The sequence below is a fragment of the Prionailurus viverrinus genome, chromosome E2 (genome assembly GCF_022837055.1).
Source record: "Prionailurus viverrinus isolate Anna chromosome E2, UM_Priviv_1.0, whole genome shotgun sequence".
Lineage (NCBI taxonomy): Eukaryota > Metazoa > Chordata > Mammalia > Carnivora > Felidae > Prionailurus > Prionailurus viverrinus.
In genome coordinates this window covers 52,505,917-52,533,045 of record NC_062575.1, presented here as the reverse complement: position 1 = coordinate 52,533,045, position 27,129 = coordinate 52,505,917, and the positions used below count along the sequence as shown (strand labels likewise).

Sequence of the window (27,129 nt, the reverse complement as noted above, 5' to 3'; positions counted from 1 at the left end):
CCTGTGAAACAGCGTGTAAAGCAGAGATACAAGCACTGAGAAACGATGAGACCACAAGCAGAGAAAACATTTATGGGCAGAGTTCAGAGAAGTAGAAGAGAGAAAGAAATATTTTTCCATTATGGAAATTAAAAAAAACACATGGAAAAGACATTGCTGAAAATCCAGTAAGGGACACATAGTACAGAAATTAAGATAAGTCAAATCTACAAATTAAAAGGGCTCACTACGCTCCAGAAAAAAAGTGACTTACTTCAATTAACAAGGTATGTCCTGACAAATTTATTGAACTTAAAAAGGGGGCTTCAGGTAAAAAAAGGCTGTCCTCAGACTCCCCCATGCACGGTCTACACTAGAAGACCACAGCACTGTGCCTATGAAGGCATCAACAAAAGACAGGATAACCCAATTATTTCATATCCAGTAAAACTTCCATTTGAATACGAAGACAATAAACATTTCTGAGCATTCAAAAGGAAAAAAAAACTCCCACGGAGTAACTGCATTTATGAATACTGATGCAAAAACTGTGAGCAAATAGCATTCCGCAAGCAGCACATTTAAAAATAATATGCTATGTATGACCGAGTGATCTGTTTTTACTCACAACACCTCCGACACCAAATGTATGTGGGTTTTTCCTCACACCAGCCAATCCTCCGGATACCAGCTGGGTGTCCAATTCAATTCAATTCTCACACTAACTACCTGGAGTCAGTGCAGACCCCACAGGTGAAGAAGGGCTCAGTCCCCTCCACTTCGGAGGCCAGTCACAGATCTGGGGCTCTCCTGTGTACTTCTGACTAACAGCTTATAAACTGGGGGCTCCCACAACCCCTTCCGCAGGTTTGAGAACTTGCCTGAACAACTCTTAGAACTCAGGAACATCTTTTACTTACTACTGGTTTATCATAAAGCATACATCAGGAACGGGCAGAGGGAAGAGAAGCACAGGCCAGGGTGTGCAGAAGACAGGAGAAGCTTCCCTGCCTCTCGGAGGGTACCACTCTCCCAACAACTCAACCAGGAAGTTCTCCGAATGCCATCATTTAGGGGTTTTTACAGAGGCTTCATTACACAGATATTTTTGATTACATCACTGGCCTGCTGGTGAGTCAACTGTCTCCCAGTGAGAAAATTATTAATTTACTGTATTCCTAAATAGGTGGAAGGAGAAAAACTATAACGACTGCAACTTCATAAAAGCTCAGAGGGCATTTAATGTAACTGAACTCCACTCTTGATAAAAATAAAACCAAAAAATTCTTAGCAAAATAGGATGGATGAATAAGCTCTTCAAAATGAAAAAATATATATAATTTATCATAGAGGCCACCTTCAGCCAAGCAACTTGAATGGAAACCTGAGTAAGGCAGAAGGACCCACGGTGACCCCCACCCCCTGGCTAAATAGATAGGCCCATCAATCAACGCACCTCAAAGTATCTAGAAACCCTAGCTGATCAATGGGCTACTTACACGTGAACACAGGTACCAAAAAAGGAAAATTCCATTTGTTCCCAGACCTCCTCAGCTTCTGCCTTTAACTACAGCCCCTCACCACTGCCTGGCAGAGTCTCTCCCTTGCTGTCCTCCCCACTGCTCCCTTGCAGTGTAGTCAATAAACTTCTATCTCCTTTGTTCTGCCTTGTGACTTCTTTCCTGGCCCATGCCGCAGGCCTCCATCTGATCAGGTTGCCCCACATTTGGTGGCCTCTATCTGATCAGGAGACCCCAAAAGCCAACAAGGAACAAGGTAAGAATATCCACCATTACTAGTATTATTTAAAATTGTCCTAAATTGTGGTTTATATACACAATGGAGTACTACGTGGCAAGGAGAAAGAATGAAATATGGCCCTTTGTAGCAACGTGGATGGAACTGGAGAGTGTGATGCTAAGTGAAATAAGCCATACAGAGAAAGACAGATACCATATGTTTTCACTCTTACGTGGATCCTGAGAAACTTAACAGAAACCCATGGGGGAGGGGAAGGAAAAAAAAAAAAAAAAAAGAGGTTAGAGTGGGAGAGAGCCAAACCATAAGAGACTCTTAAAAACTGAGAACAAACTGAGGGCTGATGGGGGTGGGAGGGGAGGGTGGGTGATGGGTAGTGAGGAGGGCACCTTTTGGGATGAGCACTGGGTGTTGTATGGAAACCAATTTGACAATAAATTTCATATATTGAAAAAAAAATAAAAATAATAAAATTGTCCTAGAGGTACTACAGGTACTATTGATCAATGTAATTAATACAGAGGGAAAAAATATCAGAGGAATAAATACGCAGAAAAGGAGATAAATTATAATTAGAGATGTTATAAATCATTTACCTAAAAAAACCAGGAAGTTCCATATCTTGATTGTGATGTTACATCTGTCAAAACTCAAGAATGTCACACTTAAAATCGGTGTTTTATTGTATGTAAATTATATTTCAGTAAAGCAGACTGAATCATTTGAAAAATTATTACCAGCAATAAAAAGTTCAGTTAGGAGTCTGGTTACAAAGTTAATATACAGAAATCGAAAGCCTTCATCTACATAAACAGCCACCTACTAGTCCCTTTTCAAACATTCATCTTAAAAAAACGTGCAAGACTGGGTGTTGTATAGAAACCAATCAGACAATAAATTTCATATATTGAAAAAAAATGTGCAAGAACTATAGGAAGAAAACTTTCAATAAGGCTGAGGAACACAAAAGAAGACGTAACATAAAGATAGCCAACAGTTAACATATGATCTAATATAATCCCAGTAGGATTCCAAAAGGTTTATTTTTAAAACTAAACAAATAGATTCTAAGGTTCATATGGAAAAATAAACAAAAGCAAGAAAAGCCAAGAAAATCCGTAAGTGGCTACCTATAAAACTACAGTAAATAAAATAACGCAGTTCTGGCACATACATGGACTGGACGAATACCTAGCTAGCTAGATCAATGAGATGAGAGGGTTCAGAAAGACATGCCAATAAATGTAAGAATTTGGTATATATTACAAGTGGTTTTCGAATCAGTGGTAGGAAGACAGATGATGCAATAAGCAATGCTGTCACAACTGAAATAATGCTGTATCTTCTTCTAAAACAAATTTTAGATAAAAATAAAAACCACAAAATACTAGGAAAAAATTATGGGTTTTCAAAAATAATCCTGAGTGGAGTAACCCTTTCTGAATACATCAAAAGCCCAGAAGCCAAAAGAAACAAGGGAAGATTCAGCTGTAAAACAAAGGAATAAAGTCTATGCAGAAGAAACCTTATAAATAAACTCAAGCAATGAACAAAGATACCTGTAACTTACATCTTTAGCTAGTTTAAGGGGCCTGGGGCAGAAGGCTAAGAGGGAGATTTGCTTTTTCATTGCTTGCTGTTCTGCATTTCATACCAAACACAGGATTAAAAAAATTAACAGTGGACTAGCTTGTATTCTGAAATCACCTTTCCTACTACTTTGGGATTGATAAAGTATTGTCAGTTTAAAAAAAAAAAACGTTAATTTTTTTTTAATGTTTATTTATTTTTGAGAGAGAGAGAGAGAGAGAGAGCATGTGTGAGTGCACACATGAGCAGGGGAGGGGGCAGAGAGAGAGGGAGACAGAAGATCCAAAGTGGGCTCTACTCTAACAGCAGAGAGCCTGATGTGGGGCTCGAACTCACGAACTGTGAGGTCATGACCTGAGCCGAAGTCAGATGCTTAACCAACTGAGCCACCCAGGTGCCCCTCAAAAAAATTTTTTTAAAGTTTTATTTGTAAGAGAGAGAGAGAGAGAGAGAGAGAGAGAGAGAGAGAGGGAAAGAAGCGGAGTGGCAGAGAAAGAGGGGGACAGAGAGGATCTGAAGCAGGCTCTGTGCTGAGAGCACAGAGCCTGTTGCGGGGCTCGAATCCGCGAGCTGTGAGGTCATGACCTGAGCCAAACCTGGATGCCACCCAGGCACCCCAAGTATTGTTACTTTTATGAAATAATTGTCTAACAGGTTTTTTAAGTTTTTATTTAAATTCCAGTTAGTTACCATATGGATTAACATTAGTTTCAGGTGATTTGTCTAATAGTCTACAAAAATTTAACACTCGGCGGAATGAAAATGCAACCCTGTATTATTCCCAAAATGCTGAGAGTGACTGTACTGAGTGATTTTAAATAAAAAAGTCTGGGAGCCCCTCTCGTGCAGGTAATGATGACACTGACAACCTCTTAAAAGGCAAGATATGCAAGAAATAAGACCAAAGTTGTGATAATCCAGCTCCCTACTTGGGAAAGCGTGGCTGCTGATCGCTTCCGATCTTTCCGGCACCATTACAGGGTCTCCCTCACAGGGCCGTCGTGAAGATTCGATGAGCTACTGTACCTGGCACGTACCTATTCAAGCACAGATGAAGGCCTTACTTCTTCTCTGAGACCAACACACCTCCAGACAAGAAGAGCTGCAAAGTTTTATAATCTGCGAACATTTCAACATGTCTCTCTCTTTTTAAGTAGCTTCCACGCCCAATGGGGGTTGGAACTCAAGACCCCGAGATCAAAGGTCACACGCTCTAACCGACTGAGCCGGCCAGGCGCCCCTCCATTTGTCTTTCTTGTGATCTCCAGTATCACCCATCATGTAGCACGGGTAAGGCTCCCTTCTGCACTGAAGAAACCAAGGACAAAAGAGACGAAATGACTCCAATTCTCTCCCCTGGGTTCTCCTAGTCTTTTTTTTTTTTTTTTCCTTTCCCTTTTTGTTTTTTCAAATTTATTTATTTTGAGAGAGAAAGAGTGTGAGCGGGCAGAAGCAGAGAAAGAAGAGAGAATCCCAAGCAGGCTCCACACTGTCTGTGAGGAGCCCAATGTGGGGCTCAATCCTGTGAAACGTGAGATCATGATGACCTGAGCTGAAACCAAGAGTCAGATGCTTGACCCACTGAGCCACCCAGGTGCCTCTTCTCAGTCTTTTGAACACAGACATGTCCCTCCTATATCTCTTCACCCATTCTCACCTCCTAACTCCCAAGGGCAGGAACCATGTCCTACTCACTGACTCTCGGACTGCTGAAGATGTTCACTCATTGCCTGAATGAGTGAATGACAGACCCAGAACTAAAAGTCAGATGTTCTGATGGCTGCATCAGTCACCTTGCCGCCATACCAAAATGGCTACTATGCTCAACTTCACAAATTTGAAGCAACTGAGAAAGCCTACTTGGATGAAGAAATCATCTAAGCCGCGCATTTAATAGTTTAAATCAGACTTAAAAAACAACAACAACAACAAAGATGAAGGATAGTACCACCCGAACAACAGTATTAGAAGGTCAGCTTTAAGAACAGTTAAAAATTGGGGCACCCGGGTAGCTCAGTCAGTTGAGCATCCGACTTGGCTCAGGCCATGACCTCATGGTTCGTGAGTTCGAGCCCCAGGTGGGCTCTGTGCTGACAGCTTGGAGCCTGGTTGGGATCCTTTCCTTCTCCCTCTCTCTGTCCCTCCCCTGCTCTCTCTCTCTCTTACAAAGTAAACTTAAAAAGAAAAAAAAAAAGAATAGTTAAAAATCATCTGTCAACAGTATGGTTTTTGTTTGTTTGTTTGTTTGTTTGTTTGAGAGAGAGCGAGCGATTGGTAAGGCGGTGGGGGGTAGGTGAGGGGGAACAGAGAGAGGGGGAAAGAGAGAGAATCCCGGGCAGGCTCCGCGCTGCCAGCATGGAGCCCAATGCGGGGCTCAGAACTCAGATCGTGCCCTGAGCAGAAACCAAGAGTTGGACGCTTCACAGAGTGAGCCACCCAGGTGTCCCTGTCATTAGTATGTTAACAGTGATCAACAAGTACTGTATTTGTCAAATGCGTAGAAATAACTGGTGAGGGGTGCCTGGGGGGCTCAGCCGGTTGGACATCCGACTTCAGCTCAGGTCATTATTTTGTGTTTCATGGGTTCAAGCCCCGCATCGGGGTCTGTGCTCACAGCTCAAAGCCCGGAGCCTACTTCGGATTGATTCTCTGGCTCCCTCTCTCTCTGCCCCTCTCCCACTTGCACTCCGTCTCTGTCTCTCAAAAGTGAATAAACGTTAAAAAATTAAAAAAAAAGGAAAGAAATAGCTGGTGAAATCTGGATATACGGACATATTGCAATATCATTTTTATCATCATCACCATTTAATAGACTAGGAAGCTGAGGCATAGACAGAGTAAGTAACGTGCCCCAAGTTACAGAGCTTTGGAGGTGGCAGAACAGGGCCTGGCACCGAAGCAGAAAGATCCCAGTGGGTTGTTCCCGACTGCTCTGTTGTATTCTCTTTCTTGTTAAATGATGCTTATAACTGAGTGGCAGCATTAAGGCTCATTTTTACTTTCTTCTTACATCTTTCAAGAAGAAAAGTCTGACATTAATACAGCCATTTCCATTTTGTAAAAAAAAAAAAAACAAACAAAAACCAAAACCTCATTTTCTTTTTTGGACGGTTTAAGGGGTTCTCCCCTGGAATCTTGCTTATGTTATTTAAATGATGCAGACGTCCGTCCTTCCCTTCCAAAATCATGAAGATCAAGCTGCCTTACCTAAAATACAGGAAATATGAAATAGAGATGTTCAGATTAGGAAGATCTTGTCGACCTTACGAAAATGCTGCCAAGAAGGCTGTTGAAAGGCGAGCTGTGTGTGGGCCAGGGCCAACTCCTCTGGGGCTCTACCCTCCCAGCGAGGATGAAATGAAGTAACAACGCTTACAAAGAGCTTAGAACTGGACCTCGGAAACGTTCGTTATTCTCACCATAACTGTTGTGAAAAGTGCCGCTACCACATTCCTAACACCGGATGACGTACGGATCATGTACGTCTCAGCCCATTTCAAGGTTTTCCCAACTAGGCTGACTTTTCACGAATACTTTACTTACTTGTCCTGCCCATGACCCTTCCCCCAAAGCTGGTATCACTTGGATGAGGGCAGCTGAGAACCAAGGGGGCCTTTCTGAGAATCAAGAGTTGTTTCATTTAGTTCAGTTCCGGCCAGGTACTTTTAGCTTATTTTTCCTCATCTAGTCATAGCGATATCAAAACAACAGTGACAACAAATCCATAATCTACATTTTTAAGACTCAGAAGAACTTTGAATTTACCCAGATTTGGGGTCCTTCCCTCACTTTATGGGTCACAGAGGAATACGTGCTCTCTGCCTAGGAAGTGAAATACTTCATTCTAGATTAAGTTTCTACACAAACACTCTCTTGCTGCCACAGCCCCAAATCTGGCTCCTGACGACCACAACAGAAGAAAGAGTTTTCTGTCGTGGCTATTGAAACATGAAAACCAGATCACACCACGGAAACACTGGCCGTAGTTACAGTTATCAGGAGCTCTGGACCACGTACTAGAAAGGTCTTGTTTCAACCAAATTGTGGCTTACGTGAAAAGATAAACTGTGTGAGTTTGTTTCTTCGAACTGCTGGGAGGCCACCAAATCTACACAGCCAAAGGATTCCAGCCAGGAGTGAAAGAAGGCAAACAGAGGTGAAATCACAGGGCCTTTACACCATCTCTGTGTGAAAAAGTGGGATCCGATTGCCCGATACCCCAGTCGGCTTACATTGCAAACAAACCAACCACCTGAGAGCCAGGCGCTACACAAAAGAGCAAGCTTATCTTTTCAGACCAGGGTTCTCAGGTGGCGCTCTTCCCCGTCTCCTTCTACCAGCCTTAGGCCTTCTGACTTTCTGTTGCCTCAATCCCCATTCTTACTGACCCAATTGCTCTCTTCGGGTCACGTGAACACAAAGATCCCTGAGTGAGGTCACTGGAGGGCCAAGCCCCACTGGGATGCATAAGCGAAGAAAGAACTGGCCCCTGCTTTAAGGGTCTCAGGCCTCCCGATGCCTCTGTCAAACCACCCGGCCGCGTGTATCCGTCGGCTCAGGCTGCCACGGTGTCTATAGAAAGTACCACAGACTAGGGGGCTTAACAACAGAAACACTTTCTCAGTGGAGGCTGGGAAGTCCAAGACGATCACAGCGCCGGCCAATTCAGTTTCTGAGAAGCGAGCTCTCTCGTGTCTCTTCTCAGAAGGACACGGCTCCTACCAGACCGAGGGCCCCACCCTTATGGCCTTATTAACCCTCAAGCAAGGCCAATGTGACACAGGAGAGGTACATCTAGAGTGTGAAGACTTTAGAGAGAGGGGGGATTTGTCAGGTGCAGGGGTTGGGGGAGGGCACGTACACAGCACATCGGGCGGTTAAGAACGGCGATGAGCAGACACGGAAGCATGAAACGGGAAAATGCGAAGAAAGAGGAGGTTGGAAAGGCAAGCCAGGATCAGCAGCTGCCCCGCCTGCTTACCATTTCTTGCATTCTCCCAGTCTGGCTCCAACCGGGCTGCCCACCCCCGTGCTGAGTTATACCCCTCCACCCTTTCAGGTCTAAACCAAGGGTCTAGGTCAATCCATGCCAGCAATATAGGGGACTGGTTACATACCCAGAGAAAGGGCAGAATGGAGGAAGATTTACAGAAATGCAAGGAGATCAAGCACACTCAAGTTCCCAAGGGTCAGGACTGTTCCCTACGCAGTGGCCAGCGTTATTTTACTGAGCAGAGGCCAAACACTGTCCCTCCACTTAAAACCCTCCAGTGACTTCTTACCTCACTCGGTAAAAGCCAAGCCCTCACCAGGAACGTTCCGGTCTTGGGAATTTCACACTGGCTCTTTTCTCTGTTTGGAAGGTTCTTCCCCAGGTAATGGCACGGCTCCCGCCCTCGTTTCCATCAGGCTCTCGTCAAAAGCCACCCCCCCCCCCAGCTCCCCCGTATCTGAAATTTTAACACTTGCTCCAGACATTTCACATACCACTTTCCTGCTTTATTTTTATTCTCTCGAGCACTAATCACTAAGATTCTTTGTATATATTTTATTTCCTGTCCGTCTCCCCCACTAGATTGTAACGCCTGCTGCACGAGAGCAAGAATTTTTATCTGTTTTGTCCAATACTCTGTCATCGGCGCCTTGAACGGTGCATGGCACACAGTACGTGAGATGTTCAATACGCAGGTGCTGACGGAATGAAGTAAGGACAGGATCCTCACGATTCCGGGTACCCTAGGCCGCTGGCACTCTGACCCAGGCAGAGGAACGAAGAAGTGCGCAGGGACCACCTACCCTAGAGAGTGAGGTAAGATGGAGGTGACGATAGCCCTGTGGAAAAAGAGATTCCCAAGGCTTCACGACGGGCCACGCAAGCGCAGACGAGACCTAAAACAAGAGGCTGACGGTGAGGAAAGACCAGCTAGACGGGGGTTCCGAGCCAGCCCACGAAACACTAAGGACGAGCAGGAAGCTCAGCCCCCCAGATTTCACCACGAAAGAACCGGGGCTCCCCGTGCCAGGCACGTGTCTCCGACGTGCCAGGCCAAGGGGCTCACACGCATGATTTCATTCAGCCCTCGCAGCCCTCACGAGGTAGGTCCTCCCGACGGCTGCACTGCACACAGGAAGCACGGATCTCAGGACCTCGGAGACGGGAGGCGGCTCAGCGAAGAGAAGTAGCTGAGCTGGAATTTTAAACGGAGTGTGATGGGTTCTAAAGTCCACGCCTCACCTGCCCTGCGCTAGGTCTCGGCTCCAAAGGGAGAGGGAGTCGCCGGGCTACTCTCACCGAAGGAGCCGCCTGGGCGGCCCTCAAAGGTGAGGGGCACAATGGCCTGCGGGCGCGGCAGGGGCCCGGGCGGAGGAGGGCTCCCTCAAGGTCAGGCAGGGGCCCGCCCAGAGTGGAAGGTGCAGCCTGGGCGACGGGAGCGGCACCAGAAGCAGCAGCAGCAGCCCAGGCTGATCACCCCTCACAACCCGCCAGGTACTCTTATCAGGCCCCGAACATACCGAAGCACCTCAAGGATTCAAGGTACCGTCACCCCCATTTTAGAGTCAAGGAACGGAGTCGTGGAGAGGTTCACCATTTGTTCACAAGCAGCAGCGTGGAGATCTGAGTCCAGGCACCCTGGCTCCGGGCTCATCCTGTACAGACTATTCGGCAGCAAGACGAGTCGGGGGCAGAGGGCTACCAAAACCTGCCTGACGAGTACGTGGCGTGTGCCTGCGGTGCCCCGGCCTACGGCACAAGCCCTCGAGTGGCTTCTCGGTGGGCACGGTTACTAACGACAGTGCGCTCTGTACCCTCCTCATCTCCACCTCCTGCCTTCATCTGCCCTGATGTGTTTGTGGCCGGGCCATCTCCCAAAGGCCTCTGCTCTAATGGCGAGCGTCTCTCCCTGAAGATGCTACCCTCAATTAGTGGTGAAATTTAAATCTGCCACACAGAAAGCACTCTGCTCGTTTATCCAGGCAAATGAGCTAAATCAGGAGGAAGGTCACAGCTCTGAGTATCTGTCAAAGACCATTTTTATAGAGGGCTTCCATTTGCGCAGAGGAGATGAGGGCCACCTCTGACCTGCAAATGACGCAGACAAGCTGAATGAGAGCCACGGCCGGCCTTCGAGCTGTGGCTGCAGGGCTCGGCACTCGCCCTCAGAGACCCCTGCTTCTGAAGCCTCACCCTTCCTCCCCTCACAAACCGCCCGCAGGGCTGAGCCTTTCGTTTTGGAGCCTCACTGGTGGATGTCAATAAGAACACCTACTTATCTGTGCTACAAAACAGCCAAACTCTAATCAGGGAGCAAAGCCCCTACAACGGACCGCAAGTAAACCCCACCGGGTTATCAAGATCTGTGCTGACCACAGCCTCACCTCAAAACCACAGACAGAACCCCGGCAAAGAAAAGTTACCTCACAAGGTACTGGAAGAATTCAAGACTCCTCCGGCCAGGCACGCTTTGCAAATGGGAACGATCCAGCTGCTAAAAGAGTATGTGAGACAGCTTTGTGTCCCCGTAAGCGCCCTTCCAGAACCACCCCTTAACTCCTTCAAAGTTCCAAAACACCAACCCGTGAAGAGGTAGTAAGGAGAACCTCTTACTGCTCTAGTTCCCGGCCTCACAGATGATTGTCCCTTCAGGGACTGGTGTCTTTTAAAACGTCATGTTCAACACGCTAAAATTAATTATTTAAAACTGCATCACTCTTGGGTATATACTTGAAGCACACGAGTGCTCACATACGCACCAAAATTCATTTACGAGAATGTTCACAGCAGCGCTATTTATAATAGCCCCACACTGGAAAGTACCCAAATGTCCATGAAGAGCAGAATGAATAAATAAAGAGTGGATTATTCACGCGATGGAAAGATATAAAGGGTATACGGCGATGAGAATGGTCTCCAACCACACACAAGCATGGGTGAATTTATGGATTCAACCACGGAATGAATCTCGCAGACATCATGGTCGAGTGAAAGCTAGGCCCCAAACTGCATTTGGTATAAGTCCACTTTAAAGCATAAAAACAGACACAATCATTCTATACCGTTAGAAGTCAGGGTAGTGGTAATGCCTGGGAAAAGGTTTCTAGGGGAATTCGCCTGTCTTCTGTTTCCTAAACTGGCTGCACAGTTGTGTTCGGTTTGTGCACACAGTTCACGGAGTTGCACTTATGATGGCTGTACTTTTCCTTAATGGTTGCTATACTTCAATGAGAAGTTCCAAAAAAACCGCCGTGCGATCTCATCCGCTACTGTTTTGGGGCGAAGTCCTGTTTGGATTTCTACAAGCGCAGCAAGTCGGTGACAGGAGCCACCAAAAAATGGCTTAACGTCAACTGAGTGATGACTACGTACCAGGAATTACGTGAGAACATTACAAGCAAGAATGCATCCAGTTCTCAAAAACTCTCTGTGAAAGACCTACTATTTTTATTCCCAACTTGTGAAGGAACAGAAAAATAGGGCTTAGCCGGTTCAAGCTGAAGGCCAGCTACTACCTGCAAAAGTCAGGATGCCAGGGGTGACGTCGAAGCTTAGGGCCTCACCACTGGACTATCTGAATGGGAAAGGGGTTTATGTTATAAACACAGAAGTTGCGTTAGGCCCTCAAACTTTTTTCTTTTTTGTGACACCTTTTTATTGAGTCCAGGCCAGCTGTCTTCTAAAAGGCAACACGTTCTGGATTTATCTGATTGTTTCTTCATGGTAAGATTCAGATTAAATAGTTTTAGCAAAGGAGATATATGCTTGGTTGAACCGCTAGTAGGGGCACCCGGTCTGGTCACTTTGTGAAGGTGGTGACCCCCAGATCTCTTCATCTCCTTGGTGCTGGGTGACATTTTGAGACCACGGAACTATCAAGTTCCTTCAGAACTGTTCTCCAGCGATTTTTTTGTTTTTAGTTTTTAAAAATTAACTATCGAAGCATAGTGTATACATGATGAACTCTATCCATTTGAAGTATACATAACATTTGATAGTTTCGAATAGAAGATTTCCATCATCCCCCAATTGCTGCCATGCCCCCTTGCCATCAATCCTCTTGACACTCCTAGCTCCCAGGCAACCACTGATCTGCCCGCTGTCACTAGAGATCAGTTTGTATTTTACAGAGCTTTATATAAATGGAATCAGAAGTTGTCATCTTTCGTGTCTGGCCTGAATCACTCTCAGCATGTAATGCTTCTGAGATTCCCCCATACTGCTACGTGTGGCTAGAATTTCTTTTGGCCCCTGCGCAGTATTCCAGGGGTGGAAGGACTAATTTGTTTATTCACCTGTTGATGGACACTGGGTGGTTTCCGGTTTGGGGCTCTCATGAACAAAGCTGCTAGAAACAGTTAAGTACAGGTCTCTGTGTGAGTATGTTTTCATTTCCCTTGGGCAAATACCTAGGAGTAGAATGGTAAGTGTGCATTTAGCTTTCAATAAACTGCCAAAGAGTTTTCCAAAGGGAGTCTACCCTTTTACATTCCCATCAGCATCGTGTGAGGGTTCTAACTGCTCCACAGCCTCACTTGGTCCTGTCGCTCATTTCATTCCCCAGTGATTTTAAAATCCAATAATGTTCCTTGCCTGAATTAATTATGCATTTGTGTGCTTATGTCTCTGGACATCATGGGGGGGGGGAGGGGGACTCGAGTTCAACACAGTTCCTAGCATAGTAGGTGCTTCATTAATATAAACAGTCAGTAAATATCTGCTGAATGAATGAAATCTGCAGACTTTGTCCCCAACCTCAACGAAAAGACAGTAAGCTAAACATTTTAGACCCTACTAACAACTTATCAGGAAGTTTCTATCTTTCCATAACTACTTGGTGCTGTATCCTGCATTCTCCCACTGAACCGGAGAGGAGAGGTCAAGGCTGACCGGATTCTGCTGTCCACTGAGGAGCAGCGCCCCAGAAGGCAAATAAGGAAGCCCCTCTTGCATGACACAGCCTGCTAAGGGCAGGCACTAAAACCCCAGGGCTCTGCGTGTGGCTCAGCCGCAGGCCCCGCAAGAGAGGGCTTTGAAGATACACGGGAGTTTCAGCTGCACTATCGTGTCCAGGTAGGTGCTGCCCTGAAAGGCAGAGCCCCGTTCCTGTCACCAGGTGAGAGTCCTTCCGAGACAGGAGTGGAAGAGACCGTGAAGGCTGCCACCTTCTCTCCAGCCAGGCTAACCCTGCACTTTATGGACACTGAGTCCTCCCTATGCTTGATACAAGATGTTGACCCTTCCCAAGGGCCAGCTTCCCGCCACATCTGGGTTCTTGGAGTAACAAAACAATCTCTTGTGAACGGAGGTCACGTATGCCAAGTGCCCAGGACAATGCCCGGGTCATAGCGAGCACTCCATAAATGTGTCAGGAATAGAAAATGGGGAGAGTTCATGTGATGGCAGACCATGTTTGGCATTATTATTTTAAACAGCTGCCAGGCTTCCCTGACTACAGGGACTTTTTCATTCCACAGGGACAGACTGAAATTAAGATGCGCTAACAAAACCATGGCCTATCAGTTATTTATACGGTGGGGTCTGAATACATAATAATTCAAGATGTACGAGAGGGGCCCTCTGCCCAAATGAAACCGCCTCTCCCTGGGAACAATTTCTTTCCTCAGCCCTCTGTGGCACTTGCCAGAGGTGCCAGGAATTCGCCACCTCTTAGTAATTGAGCAAAGCAATTAAGAAAAAGATTATTAGGTGGGAAACCATTTTTGCTATTGTCACCCTGCCCCCTCCCACTGCCAAAAGAAAAAGGTTAAAGATCACAGAAAGAGGGAGCAAGGGGGTCTGGTCTCACACATTACATCATTCAGAGAAGTCATTCCTAGAGAATGCGGTCTTCAGCGAGGCCACAGGCCTGGGGAGTACGTGCCGCAGAGCCCAGATGAGCACGGCACGAAGCACTCGGCCTCCGGGAGACTAGACCTTCAGGCCGGGGAGCAGTGACACTTGGAAGCTCCCTCGGGGGGTTTCTATGCTGCAGGACATGGATGTTTCCCCCAGTTGTGGGAAGAGAACCTTGACCCAGAACTGGCCCAGAGACGTGGGATTTAAAACCTTAGTTTTATGACCACAGTGAGGTGTAAAGACAGCATACTTCTCCTGAGAAATTATTCTCAGGACTGTGAGTAGGCTCTAAAAGTAAGTCCCCACCCTGACTCCAGCGAGATAAACTCTGGACAGGGCTGAATATTCCTACTCCCTGCCATGCATCAGAGAGCTCAGGTTGGCTTGGCCAATGTTCTCTCCTCACTCGGCACCACACTGCTATAGAAGGGGAGCAGGGGCTCCCCTGCCCTGACGATTTTCCACGTGGAGGAAAACTGGGGGGGAAGTGTTCTAGCCAGAAATACAAAGGCAGTCCAAATGGCAGCGGTGGCCCCAGAGCAGCTGCAGTCGCGACGTGCCCCCTCCCGGCATGATCAGGTAACCAGAGCCGCAAGGGACGAGCTGCCGTCCTATCAGCACAGCAAGCACAGAGGCTGTCTCTGAGGCTGGGCTGGGCTAAAACCCTCTGCAAATCAATCTGAAAGCTGTTCTACCTATGGGCCACTTCTTGAACACTTTCCACTTTTGTTTATTTTTTTAATGTTTATTTATTATCGAGAGACAGAGAGAGAGCACGAGCATGGGAGGGGCAGGGAGAGGGAGACACAGAATCTGAAACAGGCTCCAGACTCTCAGCTGTCAGCACAGAGCCCGACGCGGGACTCAAACCCACAAACCACGAGATCATGACCTGAGCTGAAGTCAGACGTTCAACTGACTCAGCCACCCAGACACCCCAAACACGTTCCAGTTTTTCAGGAAATATGAAACGAGGGTGAGTGAACTGGTCGGAAAGCTCAGGAAAAAAAAAAGGTGCAAGCCAGAAGCAATCTCCAGCTCCCACAGAGTCCTGGTAACACACAGCAGGAGCAGCAAATTGTGAGGCGAGAAGGCAGCGATCCTTGCCTTAAGATCTGTGTCAAGGAGGGCTCGGCAGTTTACTCACAAACTCTGAGGAGGAAACACAGCAGTCACAGGAACCTGCCGTGGGCCACCCCTGGAATACGGAGTTGCTTGCCAACAAGCCTCTCTTCGTACACTCCCCGAGACCCCTGCCCCCAACTCTTGCCACCCTTTCTTCTCAGGTCCAAGATTAAAATGCAAGTTAGCTGGCTTGGAGATGGAATTAAAAAGACGATGCCCAAGGTGTATGCAGTGTTAAATTAAAACAAAAAATAAGCTGCAGAACAGCGTACGCACGATCTCGTGCTGTGAAACATTTGGGGGGGGGGGGAGTACTAGCAGAAAACATAATCCATCTATTAATGCAGATTACTTCTGGAGATGAGACTGTAAGGGACTTTCACTTTCTGTTCTAGATCTGTATTTATAATAAATTTTTTTTTTTTTTTTTTACTGTGAGCAAATTTATTACTTTTGTAATTAGGAAAAAATATTAAGGTGATGGGATAGTTCACGTTGTCCCAATTCCTAACGGTCATGTCACCACTTCCCCACTGCTAGCTGTGACAGACCCTGGCCATGAGGTGGCAGGTGGGGAGCAACCAGGGTCCTGAGGCATGCAAGGAGAGGGGCTTCCTTCTGGGTTTCTCACTGGATCTTTCTTTCTCACTTTGGTGGGCAGGAGTGTGAATTCCCAAGCACGGCCTCTGAAAGTGACGGTGCGGTATTTTATTTGCCAGGACAAGCCAAGTGCCAACGTGTCTGAGACAGACACAAAGACAGGGACACGACAACTTTGGACTTCGAGCTGCATGGGGCAGACCTGGCAGACAAGTTCCATGTGGAGTATCATCTCCAATCAGCTAGACATGACTGCCTGAAACTGGGGTCATACGACGATTTCCACCATGAGCAGTAGAGGGAGCGATGGGATGGACGGGTGGGGTGGCAGCAGAGGGTTTCCTAAGTGCAAGTTCAGGATAAGTCAGACCTGGGGACACACACGCTCTGTGATTCATTCAATCATTCAACAAAATCTCATCAGTCCCAGGCCTCTGCTGAGACAGGAGCCGCAATGATGAGGCAGCCGTGGGTGGTGTCAGAAGGGGGCTGAGGATGATGGAGAGGTACAGACAGACAGCACACCACACAGGGGGACATTCTACAAGACTACTGTCTAGACTTTAAAAAAAAAAAAAAAAAAAAAAAAAGGTCATCATTCAGAACAAAACAAAACAAAAGGCAAAGAGAACTGTTTTGGACTGAAAGGTGCAAAGGAAGCAATAGCCAAATGCGCTGTGAACATGGCTTGGATCCTAGAACAAAATCCTAGCTAGAAGAGAGAGTTTAAAGTCAACTGAGTAAATTTAAACGTGGAATGCCTGTGAAATACTACTGAATTAATGCTATCATTCCTAAAAGTGATAATGTTAATGCAGTTACAGAGAGACTCTTTAAGCTTAGGGATACAAGCCGAGATTTTTTAGAAGTGAAGGGATGTGTGGCACCTGCAGCTTATTCTCAAATGATTTACCAACAATAAAAATGAGGAGAAGAAAGGGCAAACGGGGCACAATATTGAGTGAATTATCATACTACTCTTTTAACTCTTCCATGGGTTTTACTGTGTTCAATTTAAAAGCTGGAGAAAGGGGTGCTGGGTGGCTCAGTCGGTTAAGCGTCTGACTGTTGATTTGGCTCAGGTCATGATCCCAGGGTCATGGGATCAAGCCCCGTGTCAGAATCCAGCCTGAGTTTCTCTCTCTCTCTCTCTCTCTCCCTTTGCCCCTCTTCCCTCCTCATGCTCTCTTTCTCTTAAAAAAAAGGGGGGGGGGAGCTGGAGAGCAAAGAAAAGTCACAGATATTTACATTTATGGTACAGTCTGACAGGCAATAGGAAGAAGAACCAAATGTACTACTGGTGAGGCGAAGCCGACAACTGGCACATACTGAGCACTTGCCTGGGCCACGCGCCACACTCGGCGCCTCCGTGCAAGTCTGCCGGCACCTTCGCGGCAGCCCAAGCGGCAGGTCCTGTCATCACCCTCAGTTTCCAGATGGGCGTAAGGCGGAACGATTCTAAACCGGGCCTAACTGCAGATCTGAAGCTCTGTATCACTAGCCCAAAACGTCTGTCCCAGCGAATCTGGTTCTTTACGTGCGTCAGGAGAAAATGCTGCATGAGGCCCCAAACAGGGGAATAGTTAAATAATCTATTTTGCCGGAACGTCGTGCGGCAATTGAACATTGTATTTCTGAGGGAGATCCTCTCTGCTTGCTTGATGGGATGCTACCCAGCTCGTGCATACTTAGTAAAACTACTTAGTAAAACTACTTAGATCTTCACACTAAAAAAAAAAGCCGTATCTTCACAGACTCACAAAACAATGTCTGATTTAAAAAGCAGTGATTCTCGGGGCACCTGAGTGGCTCAGTTGGTTGAGAGTCCGACTTTGGCTCAGGTCGTGATCTCATGGCTCCTGAGTTCGAGCCCCGCATCAGGCTCTGTACTGACAGCTGGGACCCTGGAGTCTGCTTTGGATTCTGGGTCTCCCCCTCACTCTGTACCTCCCCCTCTAGAACTTGGTCTCTCTCCCCAAAATAAACAAACCTTGAAAAAAATATTTTAAAAAAGCAGTGATTCTCAGGGCGCCTGGGTGACTCAGTTAGTTGAGCATCTGACTTCGGCTCAGGTTGTGATCTCATGGTTCGTGAGTTCGAGTCCCACATCAGGCTCTGTGCTGACGGCTCAGAGCCTGGAGCCTGCTTCGGATTCTGTGTCTCCTTCTCTCTCTGCCCCTCTCCTGTTCGCACTGTCTCTCTTTCTCTCTCTCTCTCTCAAAACCTGAATAAACATTAAAAAAATTTAAAAAAATAAATAAATAAAAAGCAGAGATTCTCAAAAAATGGTCGTTCAACCCACCTCTTGGTTACTGAATTCTTTCCTTGCAGGAAAATAGGAGTAGGTAAGCTGGTAAAGTCAGGGCTCTTTTGCCTCATCTAAGTTATGCTAAAAAAATTTTTGAGAACTATCATACCACATATTATGTAGATACGTAAATATAATATTTACATGTAAATATAACGTGCATTATGTAATTATGTAAAAATAAAAATCGACACACACATACAGAGAAATAAGACTATCAGGAACTATATCAGACTATTAACAGTGGTTTCACGAAGTGGAAGATCAACAACTCTTTAAATCCTTTCTCACAGTTTTGGGCTTTTGTTGAATTTCTACAATGAACATGCTTTAATTTTACTAAGAGGAAAAAAATCCTTCCAGGGAAAAGAACACCCCCCCCCCCCAACACACATGCTAAATTAAATTCACAGATTCCATGTTTAACTTTTTTCCCTGAAATTCTATAAAAGTACAAACCAATGCCAAAGAAGGGAAGTATGTAATCAAACTTTAAAAGGACAAAGAAAACAAAGAAGAAAACAATGGAATTAAGGTATTCCAGCCTGAAGACCACTCATTTAATCAACAGGTAATGTATGTTGTGTACCACACTCTCAGAAGACAAGGAGAGCAGAGAATCCTCTTCCCAGGAAGTGAAAACATGCTTGAGAACTACTGGGGAGGTTGCATCCACCGGCTACTGGGGGTGGGGCAGTCTTGAAGAATGAGGACAAGTTCCAGAGGCAAGGAGGAATGTGGGATACATTTCAAACCACACGAAGAACCCATGCAAAGCAGCAAAATACAAAGAAATCCTGCTTGTATTCTTGCAAAAGTAATTTTTTTAAGTTTATTTATTTATTTTGAGAGAGGAACAGTGTAAGCAGGGGAGGGGCAGAGAGAGAGAGAGAGAGAAAGAGAGAGAGAGAGAGAGAAAGAGAGAGAGAGAGAAAGAGAGAGGGAATCCCAAGCAGGCTCCACACTACCAGTGTAGAGCCCGATGTGAGGCTCAAACTCACGCAACCTTGAGATTATGACCTGAGTCGAAACCGAGAGCCGGACGCTCAACCAACTGAGCCACCCACCTTGTAAAACAAGTTAAAAATTAATGCCTGTAGTAGCATAAAACAGAAAGCAGAGGACAGAAAAGGAAGAAAGAAGAGAGAGAGAGAGGAAAAGAGGAAGACGGGGGGCAGGAAGGCGGGCAGACAACCATAACAGCACCACGCATGGGAGGAGGCAAGACTGCTGAGGCCGGCACCTGGTAGGCAATGAGGCAGTAAAAAGAGGTTTTTAGTAGAGGAACCGTCATATAATCACGACGAGGGGGGTGATGGTGGGGAAGCAAAAGTGAAACAGAGAGGATAGAGCCGAGAGATGAGGAAGTAGAAGTGACAGACTTGGGAACTGATCGGAGGTGATCCTGAAGCTCCAAGCCTTTTGGTGACAGGGCGGACAGTGGCACAGTCTAAGAGAACTTTAAGAAAAGCAGCAGCTTGGCAGCGGCTGGTGGTAAAGCCTCATACCCAAAAGGATTCATAAATCCAAGGGCAAGGAGAGGTATAATTTTGTCATCGGATACCGAAAAGTGGGGGCACCTGGGTGGCTCAGTTGGTCAGGTGTCCGATTCGTGGTTTCAGCTCACATCATGATCTCACGGTTCGTGGGTTCGAGCCCCGTGTCGGGCTCGGCACTGGCAGTGCGGAGCCTGCTTGGGATCCTCTCTCTCTCCCTCTCTCTCTGCCCCTCCCCTGCTCATGCTCGCTCTCTCTCTCTCTCTCTTTCTCAAAATAAATAAACTTGAATTGCAAAAAAAAAAAGCGAATCAGTGTAAGAGCGAGAGAAGCAAGGTGCGGGAGGGGTTGGTCAAGACCACTGCTGTGCCCAGCTAGGGCGCATGTGGGTGACACTGAGGCACCCTGTGCTACCACAGGGGAGCCACTTGAGGAGACCGTTCACAAAAGGCTCCCCCTACAAAGGGAAGGCTCCCCCTGACAGGAGAATGCCGACTGATCAACGCTGAAGGAACCAGGGAGTCAAACGATGGGGAGAGAGTGGCTCTGCAGTGGAGAAGCTCGGCCCACACCGCCACCTTAACCAAGGGGTCCAAGTGAACGTTACCAGTGATGGGTCAAACTGACATCATGTGTCACATGGTGCGATGCACCGACAAGGACACGGCATCGCTTCCCTGCTGTTTCTGCCCAAGATGCAAATAGGAACTTAATCGTGAGGAAAACACCCAAAAAACAAGCAAACAAAAAACCCAAAAAAACACCAAACTGAGGAGGAACGTCCTACAAAATAACTAATCTGTAGTTCAAACTATTGAGGCCATGAAAAACAGACTAAAAACTGTTCTAGATTGAAAGAGCCTCGAGACTCGACCACTAAACCTAATGTGTGGTCCAGGATTAGCTCCCGGGCCCAAAATATTTTTGTGTTTTGCCATAAAGGACATTAATGGGACAACTAATGAAATGAAAACAGAGGACAGGTTAGCGCTGGGTCAATGTTTACGTCCTAATTTTGATAACCGCACGGTGGTTACGTAAGAGAATGCTTTTAGGAATTACCCACTGAGGTAGTTAGAAGTAAAGCTGCATCAGATCTGCAAACTTTCAAATATTTCAGACAGTTATCTATATAGAAAGAATGGTGTGGGGGAAAGTGCTAAAACACTAACACTGAAGGAACCTGGGAATTTTTGTAACTTCCAATTTGTTTAAACTTGTAATTTTTCCAATAAATCGAAAATACTTTGAAAATAAAGGTAAGGAGAAAGCAACCTTCCCCTCCCCCAGAATGACACAGGGTATCTTTCTGAAGTGCTAGGTCAACATGTAAAGGCCTCAATCACCTGAATGGGACCTTTGTGCGGTTTTTCCCCTTGCACAAGGGAGAGGTGCCAGAAAGAAACTGATCTATAAAACCAGTGTCAAAAAGATGGACACTGACAAAAGTGTCCCCATTCTGGGGACAGAACGGACTAAACAAAGCTGCAGATCTGCTGTTAGATTAGGCAAAGTGTTCACCGTGATTCAACCCTGGTGTGTCGCAGAGAAAACCCCGGAAATAACCACGAAGTCTGCTTTAGCAGGCTTCAACTTGAAACCTATTTTCCCTGATTTGGCACATCCTACGTAAATATTAACACCGTCACGCAGCTTACTAGGATGCTGCTGAAATTATCTGCAGCACCCACGGGCTGTGCACACCATACGATACTTAACATCATTGCAGGGAACACCGGGATCAGAGCACAGAGGGAGGCTCTAACCCCTACTTTGGTTTCAAATTGTTTAAACCCATATTCTTGAGCTCAACTACTAATGCTAATGCCCAAGAACTGACCTAACCATGCACCCGCTTAGACTACCTTCTCCTCAAAGCTCATCAGCTCTGAGAGCATCCAGGAGAAAACCAAACCAAGGGACACAATGGCAAAAGGGAGGCCAAAGAGACACGTTAGGAGAACACTTAATGAACAAATAAATGTTTTCAATACAGGCACAAATTTGTCACTTCGAGAACGATGCAGAAAACATTAAGACAGTTGTTCTTTGCAGTAACACCAAGTTGTCAGTGGAGTTGAAATACAGCTGCCTGACCAGAAGATATCCAAGGATCCTAGCTGGGCTTTTTTCACCCCAGGGAAAAAATTCTATCAATAATGAATCCCAGGCGCCTGATCAAAGGCCAAGGTCTGCAACAGTCACGACTACTCCTTCGTTTTATTAAGCCAAAGTTTATTACCATTTGTGCCCAGGACAGGGCTGCGGACACGATGGTAACACGCCCCTTTCCCCGCCCTCAAGCGGCTGGCAGATCGTCGAGGCCACAGACAAACAGGGTGGGTGCTCTGACAGGGAGCTGAGGGAGCACAGCGAAAGCACCTAACCAGCCACAGCTGCAGGCCTGAAAACACGCTGCCTGGTGCACGGAAAGGTCTCACGGATCCTGTACAACAGCCGCAAAACTACACGCAGATGGAGACCCATAAGTCTGACAGCTGTCCAGACTGCTCAGCTCCTTCTCAGAAAGCATCTCACACTTAAGGAGAGCTGATCCCAGAGTCTCCAGATGGCTCAGCTCGCCAGAAAGTAGCCCGTAGACAGTGAAAGCCATGATCAGCTCTGAGGTAACAACACTCTTACCTGTGGCTTCAATGTACTCAATACATCTCTCAATAAACACGGGGATGGGCTTCTCTGGAGTCACGACAGTTGTCAAGGGCACCCCAAAATAGTTACTCTCCCAGGTTGCCTTTGTGATGGACGGCCGGGGTTTGGGCTTTGGTTTCTGTATAGGAAAGAGAAAAGAAAGCATAAAACAAAAACAAAGTGAATATCAACATGCAACTTAAACATCAGCTAAAGCTTCCAGAAGGGAATCCACAGTGGTGTGGAAACTGCTGGGAAGACTCCAAGCAGGATAGAGATCCATTTGCTCATCTCACTAATTCTGTATTTTCCAGCCTCCAAATATCACACAAGATGCCAGCCAGTTGACACACAGTCACACCCTGAGTGTGAGACTGCATTATCAACACAAAGGTGTTTAGAAGAAGCAGGCCATGCTGAGTTAATAACAACGAGATGGCTATCCACATCCTTTATCAGGGGTGCCCTGGAGTAAACAGGAAGTTTTCCAAACATCCCACATGGATAATGAATGTCATACACTCAAGACGGCTAAAATCTTTAAAAAGATAAAAGATGGAATGGAGAATGAGTAATTTCCTCTTTCCAGAAAAGAAATAGAGCATGTGTTCCGCTACGGCTGAAAGCTCCAAATGAGAATTCCCTTCCATACATTAGCCCGGGGTTAATTCTCAATGGCTATCGAATCAGGAAAGGGTAAAACCAACTGAGCAAACATGACAAAGAAGGTAATACTTGTCTCTTCTTTCCCAGCAGCCCCCTTCCTCCGGAGCAGGAGCAGCGGCAGCGGCAGCGGCAACCACTTGAGAGCTCACCGTGTACCAAGCCAGGTCCCAAATATTACTTCTTTTAAACCTCACGACATTCCGTTGAATCAAGGAAAAATGTCCCACGTGCCTAAGTCACACAACTAGTAAGTCATAGTGCTGAGATTCAAACCCAGGAGGGTCTGTCTCCAAAGCTCAGGCTCATAGACCTTTCTGAGATATTCTGCTCCAAAATTATTCAATCCTTTTATTTTGAAGCTCACATGAGGAAAAAATGCTCTGAACAAACGGTAAATTTCCTAAAAGTGACAAAAACGTACCTGAAATTCTGGACTTCTGTTAAAATATCTACTAAGGAAAAGGGTAACCAAACAGGAGCAAGGCAAATGGACCCAGGTGTAGCTCCGGCAATTCGGTTTCATGTCCAAGTTAACGAGATGAATTTAGAGGGCAGATTTATTACAAATATACGCAACCTATAAACTTGAAAGTATTTAGGGATCTTTGCATAAAATCCACTGGAGGGACAACTAACTAGCCAGGGTCAACCATTCACATTCCTCTTCCTGCCCATCTTCGTTCCTTCTGGTACCTCTATTTATATGGGAACAAATCGCTTCCTGTTTAGTCTGAGATTCTCAGAGGACTTCCTGTGCAAACAAGTACCAAAGAAAAAGAACAACTGAGAAGAAAACGTACACGAAAGAAGGCACAAGCCCATCTCTAAGCTGGTTGACATTACCTGCAATGACCACCAAAAGGCAAAGACCATCCACTCTACACAGAGCCTGCTAACTGGGTCAGTCTGGAAGACTGTACCGCCATGCGAATGGATCTTGGCGTTCCAGAGAAGAACCACAGAGGCTCCACGAGGCTCACCCCTGCCCCTGCCCCACTCCTCATAAATGCAGCCACACCGCCTCTCAGGTTGCAGGGAGTGGCCACTGTTCCTTCCCCTTCCAGACTGCCTGCCAGAGGCAAACAGGCTCGGACCTGGACTTTTTACCAAAGAAGTAAGGAAAAGCAAATGAGTGATTCATGATGTATCTTTACACGAGATAATTTAACCAATCTAGACTCTCTCCCTGACATCTTCTATTTATATGAAGTATAACATAAAGAATTTAAGATCTGAAATCTTAGCAGACCTGGGTCTGAATCCTGACAGACAAGTCCTGTGACTCTGGGTAAGTGACTTATTAGCATCTCAGGGACAGGGCCTCCTCACAAGGTGGTCTTGAGGGTGAAATGTGGGTGACCTGGCTCAGTGCCTAGCCACACAGTAGCCATCCAGTAATTCGAGGAAAGAGAGGGGCGAGTGCTTCTGTTGTCACACATTGTGGCAACCGAATAACCATGAGTCAAGCGATGCTCTCCCTTAAAAATGCCATACAGTTTAAATTATTAGCTACAGATTCTGAATATACAAGGAAGACCACCTGGATTTCAGCGACATTCTTTTTATCAGTCTCAGTCTTGCAGAATTTCCCTGTCAAAACTGACAACAGTATTGTTCTTCAATAAAACTGATGCTTCCAAATAAATTGTTAAGGAATAAAAAAATGGAACTTTTTTTCTAATCACCACAAGGCCTTCTTTTTCTTAAATTAAGTTTACTTTTATTTTTATATTTTCATTTATTTTGAGAGAGAGAGAACAAGCAGCGGAGGGGCAGAGAGAGACAGAGAGAGAGAGAGAGAGAGAGAGAGAGAGAGAGAGAGAGAGAAAATCTCAAGCAGGCTCTGCACTGTCAGCGCAGAGCCGATGTGGGGCTTGAACTCACAAACCATGAGATCATGACCTGAGCTGAAACTGAGAGTCGGACGCTTAACCAACTGAGACACCCAGACGCCCCTACCAAGCCTTCTAACCATAGTTCTAGTAAACGATCAATTTTAATCTTATACTTCCTTCCTCCACCTTCTCAATACCAGAACAAGATGATGAGGTGTGTTCTAACAATCTAAGTTAACTAGAAACTTTACCATCTATCAACTGAATACTATGTACTGGACCCTTGCTTAAGTTCCTTAGATGTATTATTTCATTCCAGACTCACAACAGCTCCAAGGGTGTGGGGTTAATAACTCCATTTTACAGATGAAGCGGAGTCGTAGAAAAATTCAGTTACTTGCCCAAGTCAGTTTTGACTACAAAGCTTGCTCTCTTAACCACTATGGTTCACGGCCCTTCCCTGAAAGGTCCTGGGAGAGGCAGAATGAATAAATGGATAGCTGAATAAATGATTAAGGGTACACCGACAATCTGGAGAGTTTCTAAGGTAATAGAGGCCCACTCACATAAAATACCAGGGATCTTTAAGCTGGAAAAGGAAGGAATGGCGCATTATGACAACTATTTCATACAGCTACAGGACTATCTCTTGGAAAGAGAGATTATTTTATATGATTCCAAAGGGTTATGCTGAAAGAGATACGAAGAGAACACAGGCAATTTTGGCCTTAAATATAAAGAGAAATTTAAAAAACAAAATCCCCAGGTGTTTAAAAAGGAAGGGACTGCTCTGTATAAATATTCCAAGCACAGGCTGCAAACTACATACCTCTGCTACACCACTGTCAAGGAGATTCTGCCATTCGATGAAAGACTAAATTGGATACTGCCCTTATGCCTCTCGTCCCAAAGAATCCAAGACCCGAGTTCAGTGCTTCAACTTACAAAATGCAGAAATGGAGAGTAAGCTTTAACAACAGGATCAACTCCCGTTACTAAATGACATGGATTCTCCCTCTCAGATTTAAACAAACCCTGGTTTATCGAATGTCAAAACACCTCCTAGAAGTAAGTGAAGGCTCTGTAGGGTGTCACAAAATTAGGACGGGGATTCTTGCACAACGAATTCTAAACCTTTCTAGTAAGGAAATCAGACTTTGTGGTACACACTAAGAGGTGGGCCAGATTGTCGGTATGACAAACAACACATCAGGCACCTGAAGGGTTACTGGGCACATGTCAGATGGAAACGCCACTCTTGTGAGTGGCCTGCCAGCTGTCTCAGTCCCCGGTCAGACGTGGGTCGCTCATTATGGAGTCCCTGGGGCCCTCCAAGCAGCAGGCTCTTGGAGAGGAGAAAGTAACACCATCCCAACATCAATCTTCTTTCGAGGGCACTCACAGAGCAGGCTGAATTGAAAAAAAGCATCTAGCCAGAGGAGACCAAGCCCTGAGAATAATCTACACATCTGTGCCTCTAAGTTTAGAGTCTTATTGGGTCAAAAATGGAAACCAGTGATTAATCTGGAGTGGCCATGTGCAGGCCACTGCTAGGTACTTTGCACAATTACCTGAAACCTTACAACCATCTTCAGGGTAAGGGTTATTAGCACCATTTCACAGGTGAGAAATCAAGCTCTGAGAGAGTCACACCCAGCACTGAGAGAGCCAGGCTCCAGAGGCTAGTGATCTATAAACACCAAAGCCCCTTTTTCCCCTACGTGAACTCTATGATGAAATGACAAAAACCAAGGACCGGGTCAGTTTGAACCACCTTCATCTTGTTCTTTTGCATGGATCTATTTTTTGAACGAGCAACACAGTGCATTGTTCTTTACTTCAGTTTCCTTAAAAACAGGCCCGATTCTTGGTCTTGATAATACCCAGGTGGCAAAGGAAACAAAGAAACGAACCAATAGTTTCTGCCAGGACGGCACTGCGAAGAGACGGTGGTTGGAATTTCCCACTGGCCCCTGGCTTTCGAAACAAGAAAAGAGCATAAAGGGAAACTCCCAACTCTGGTGGAGTAGGAAGACATCTGTAAGCCGACGGGGGTCCCTCTGGAGTCCACCGGGACAAGAAAAAGGTTCGAATGCCATGTGAAGAATGAGAAGCGACTGACAGAAGGGCCCTTTCTATCAGGCTGCAAGATGAGTGGGTTCCAGGGCCTGATATGCAGTAGGCACTCCATAAATTTCCTGAACAAAAACAGTTTCCAATAGTGCACAGGGCCAATATTTCTTTATATTTTTTCAAGTTTAGCTGAGATGA

General features: G+C 46.0%; 1 protein-coding gene across 1 annotated transcript in view; it reads right to left on the bottom strand.

Moving 5' to 3' along the window:
• Positions 1 to 27,129, bottom strand: part of ARHGAP35 (Rho GTPase activating protein 35) — a 125,450-nt gene that overhangs the window by 42,423 nt on the left and 55,898 nt on the right. The window contains exon 3 of the mRNA XM_047835419.1: positions 22,352 to 22,496. Coding sequence (XP_047691375.1) covers positions 22,352 to 22,496 — 145 coding nt within the window. The remainder of the gene's footprint in view (positions 1 to 22,351; positions 22,497 to 27,129) is intronic.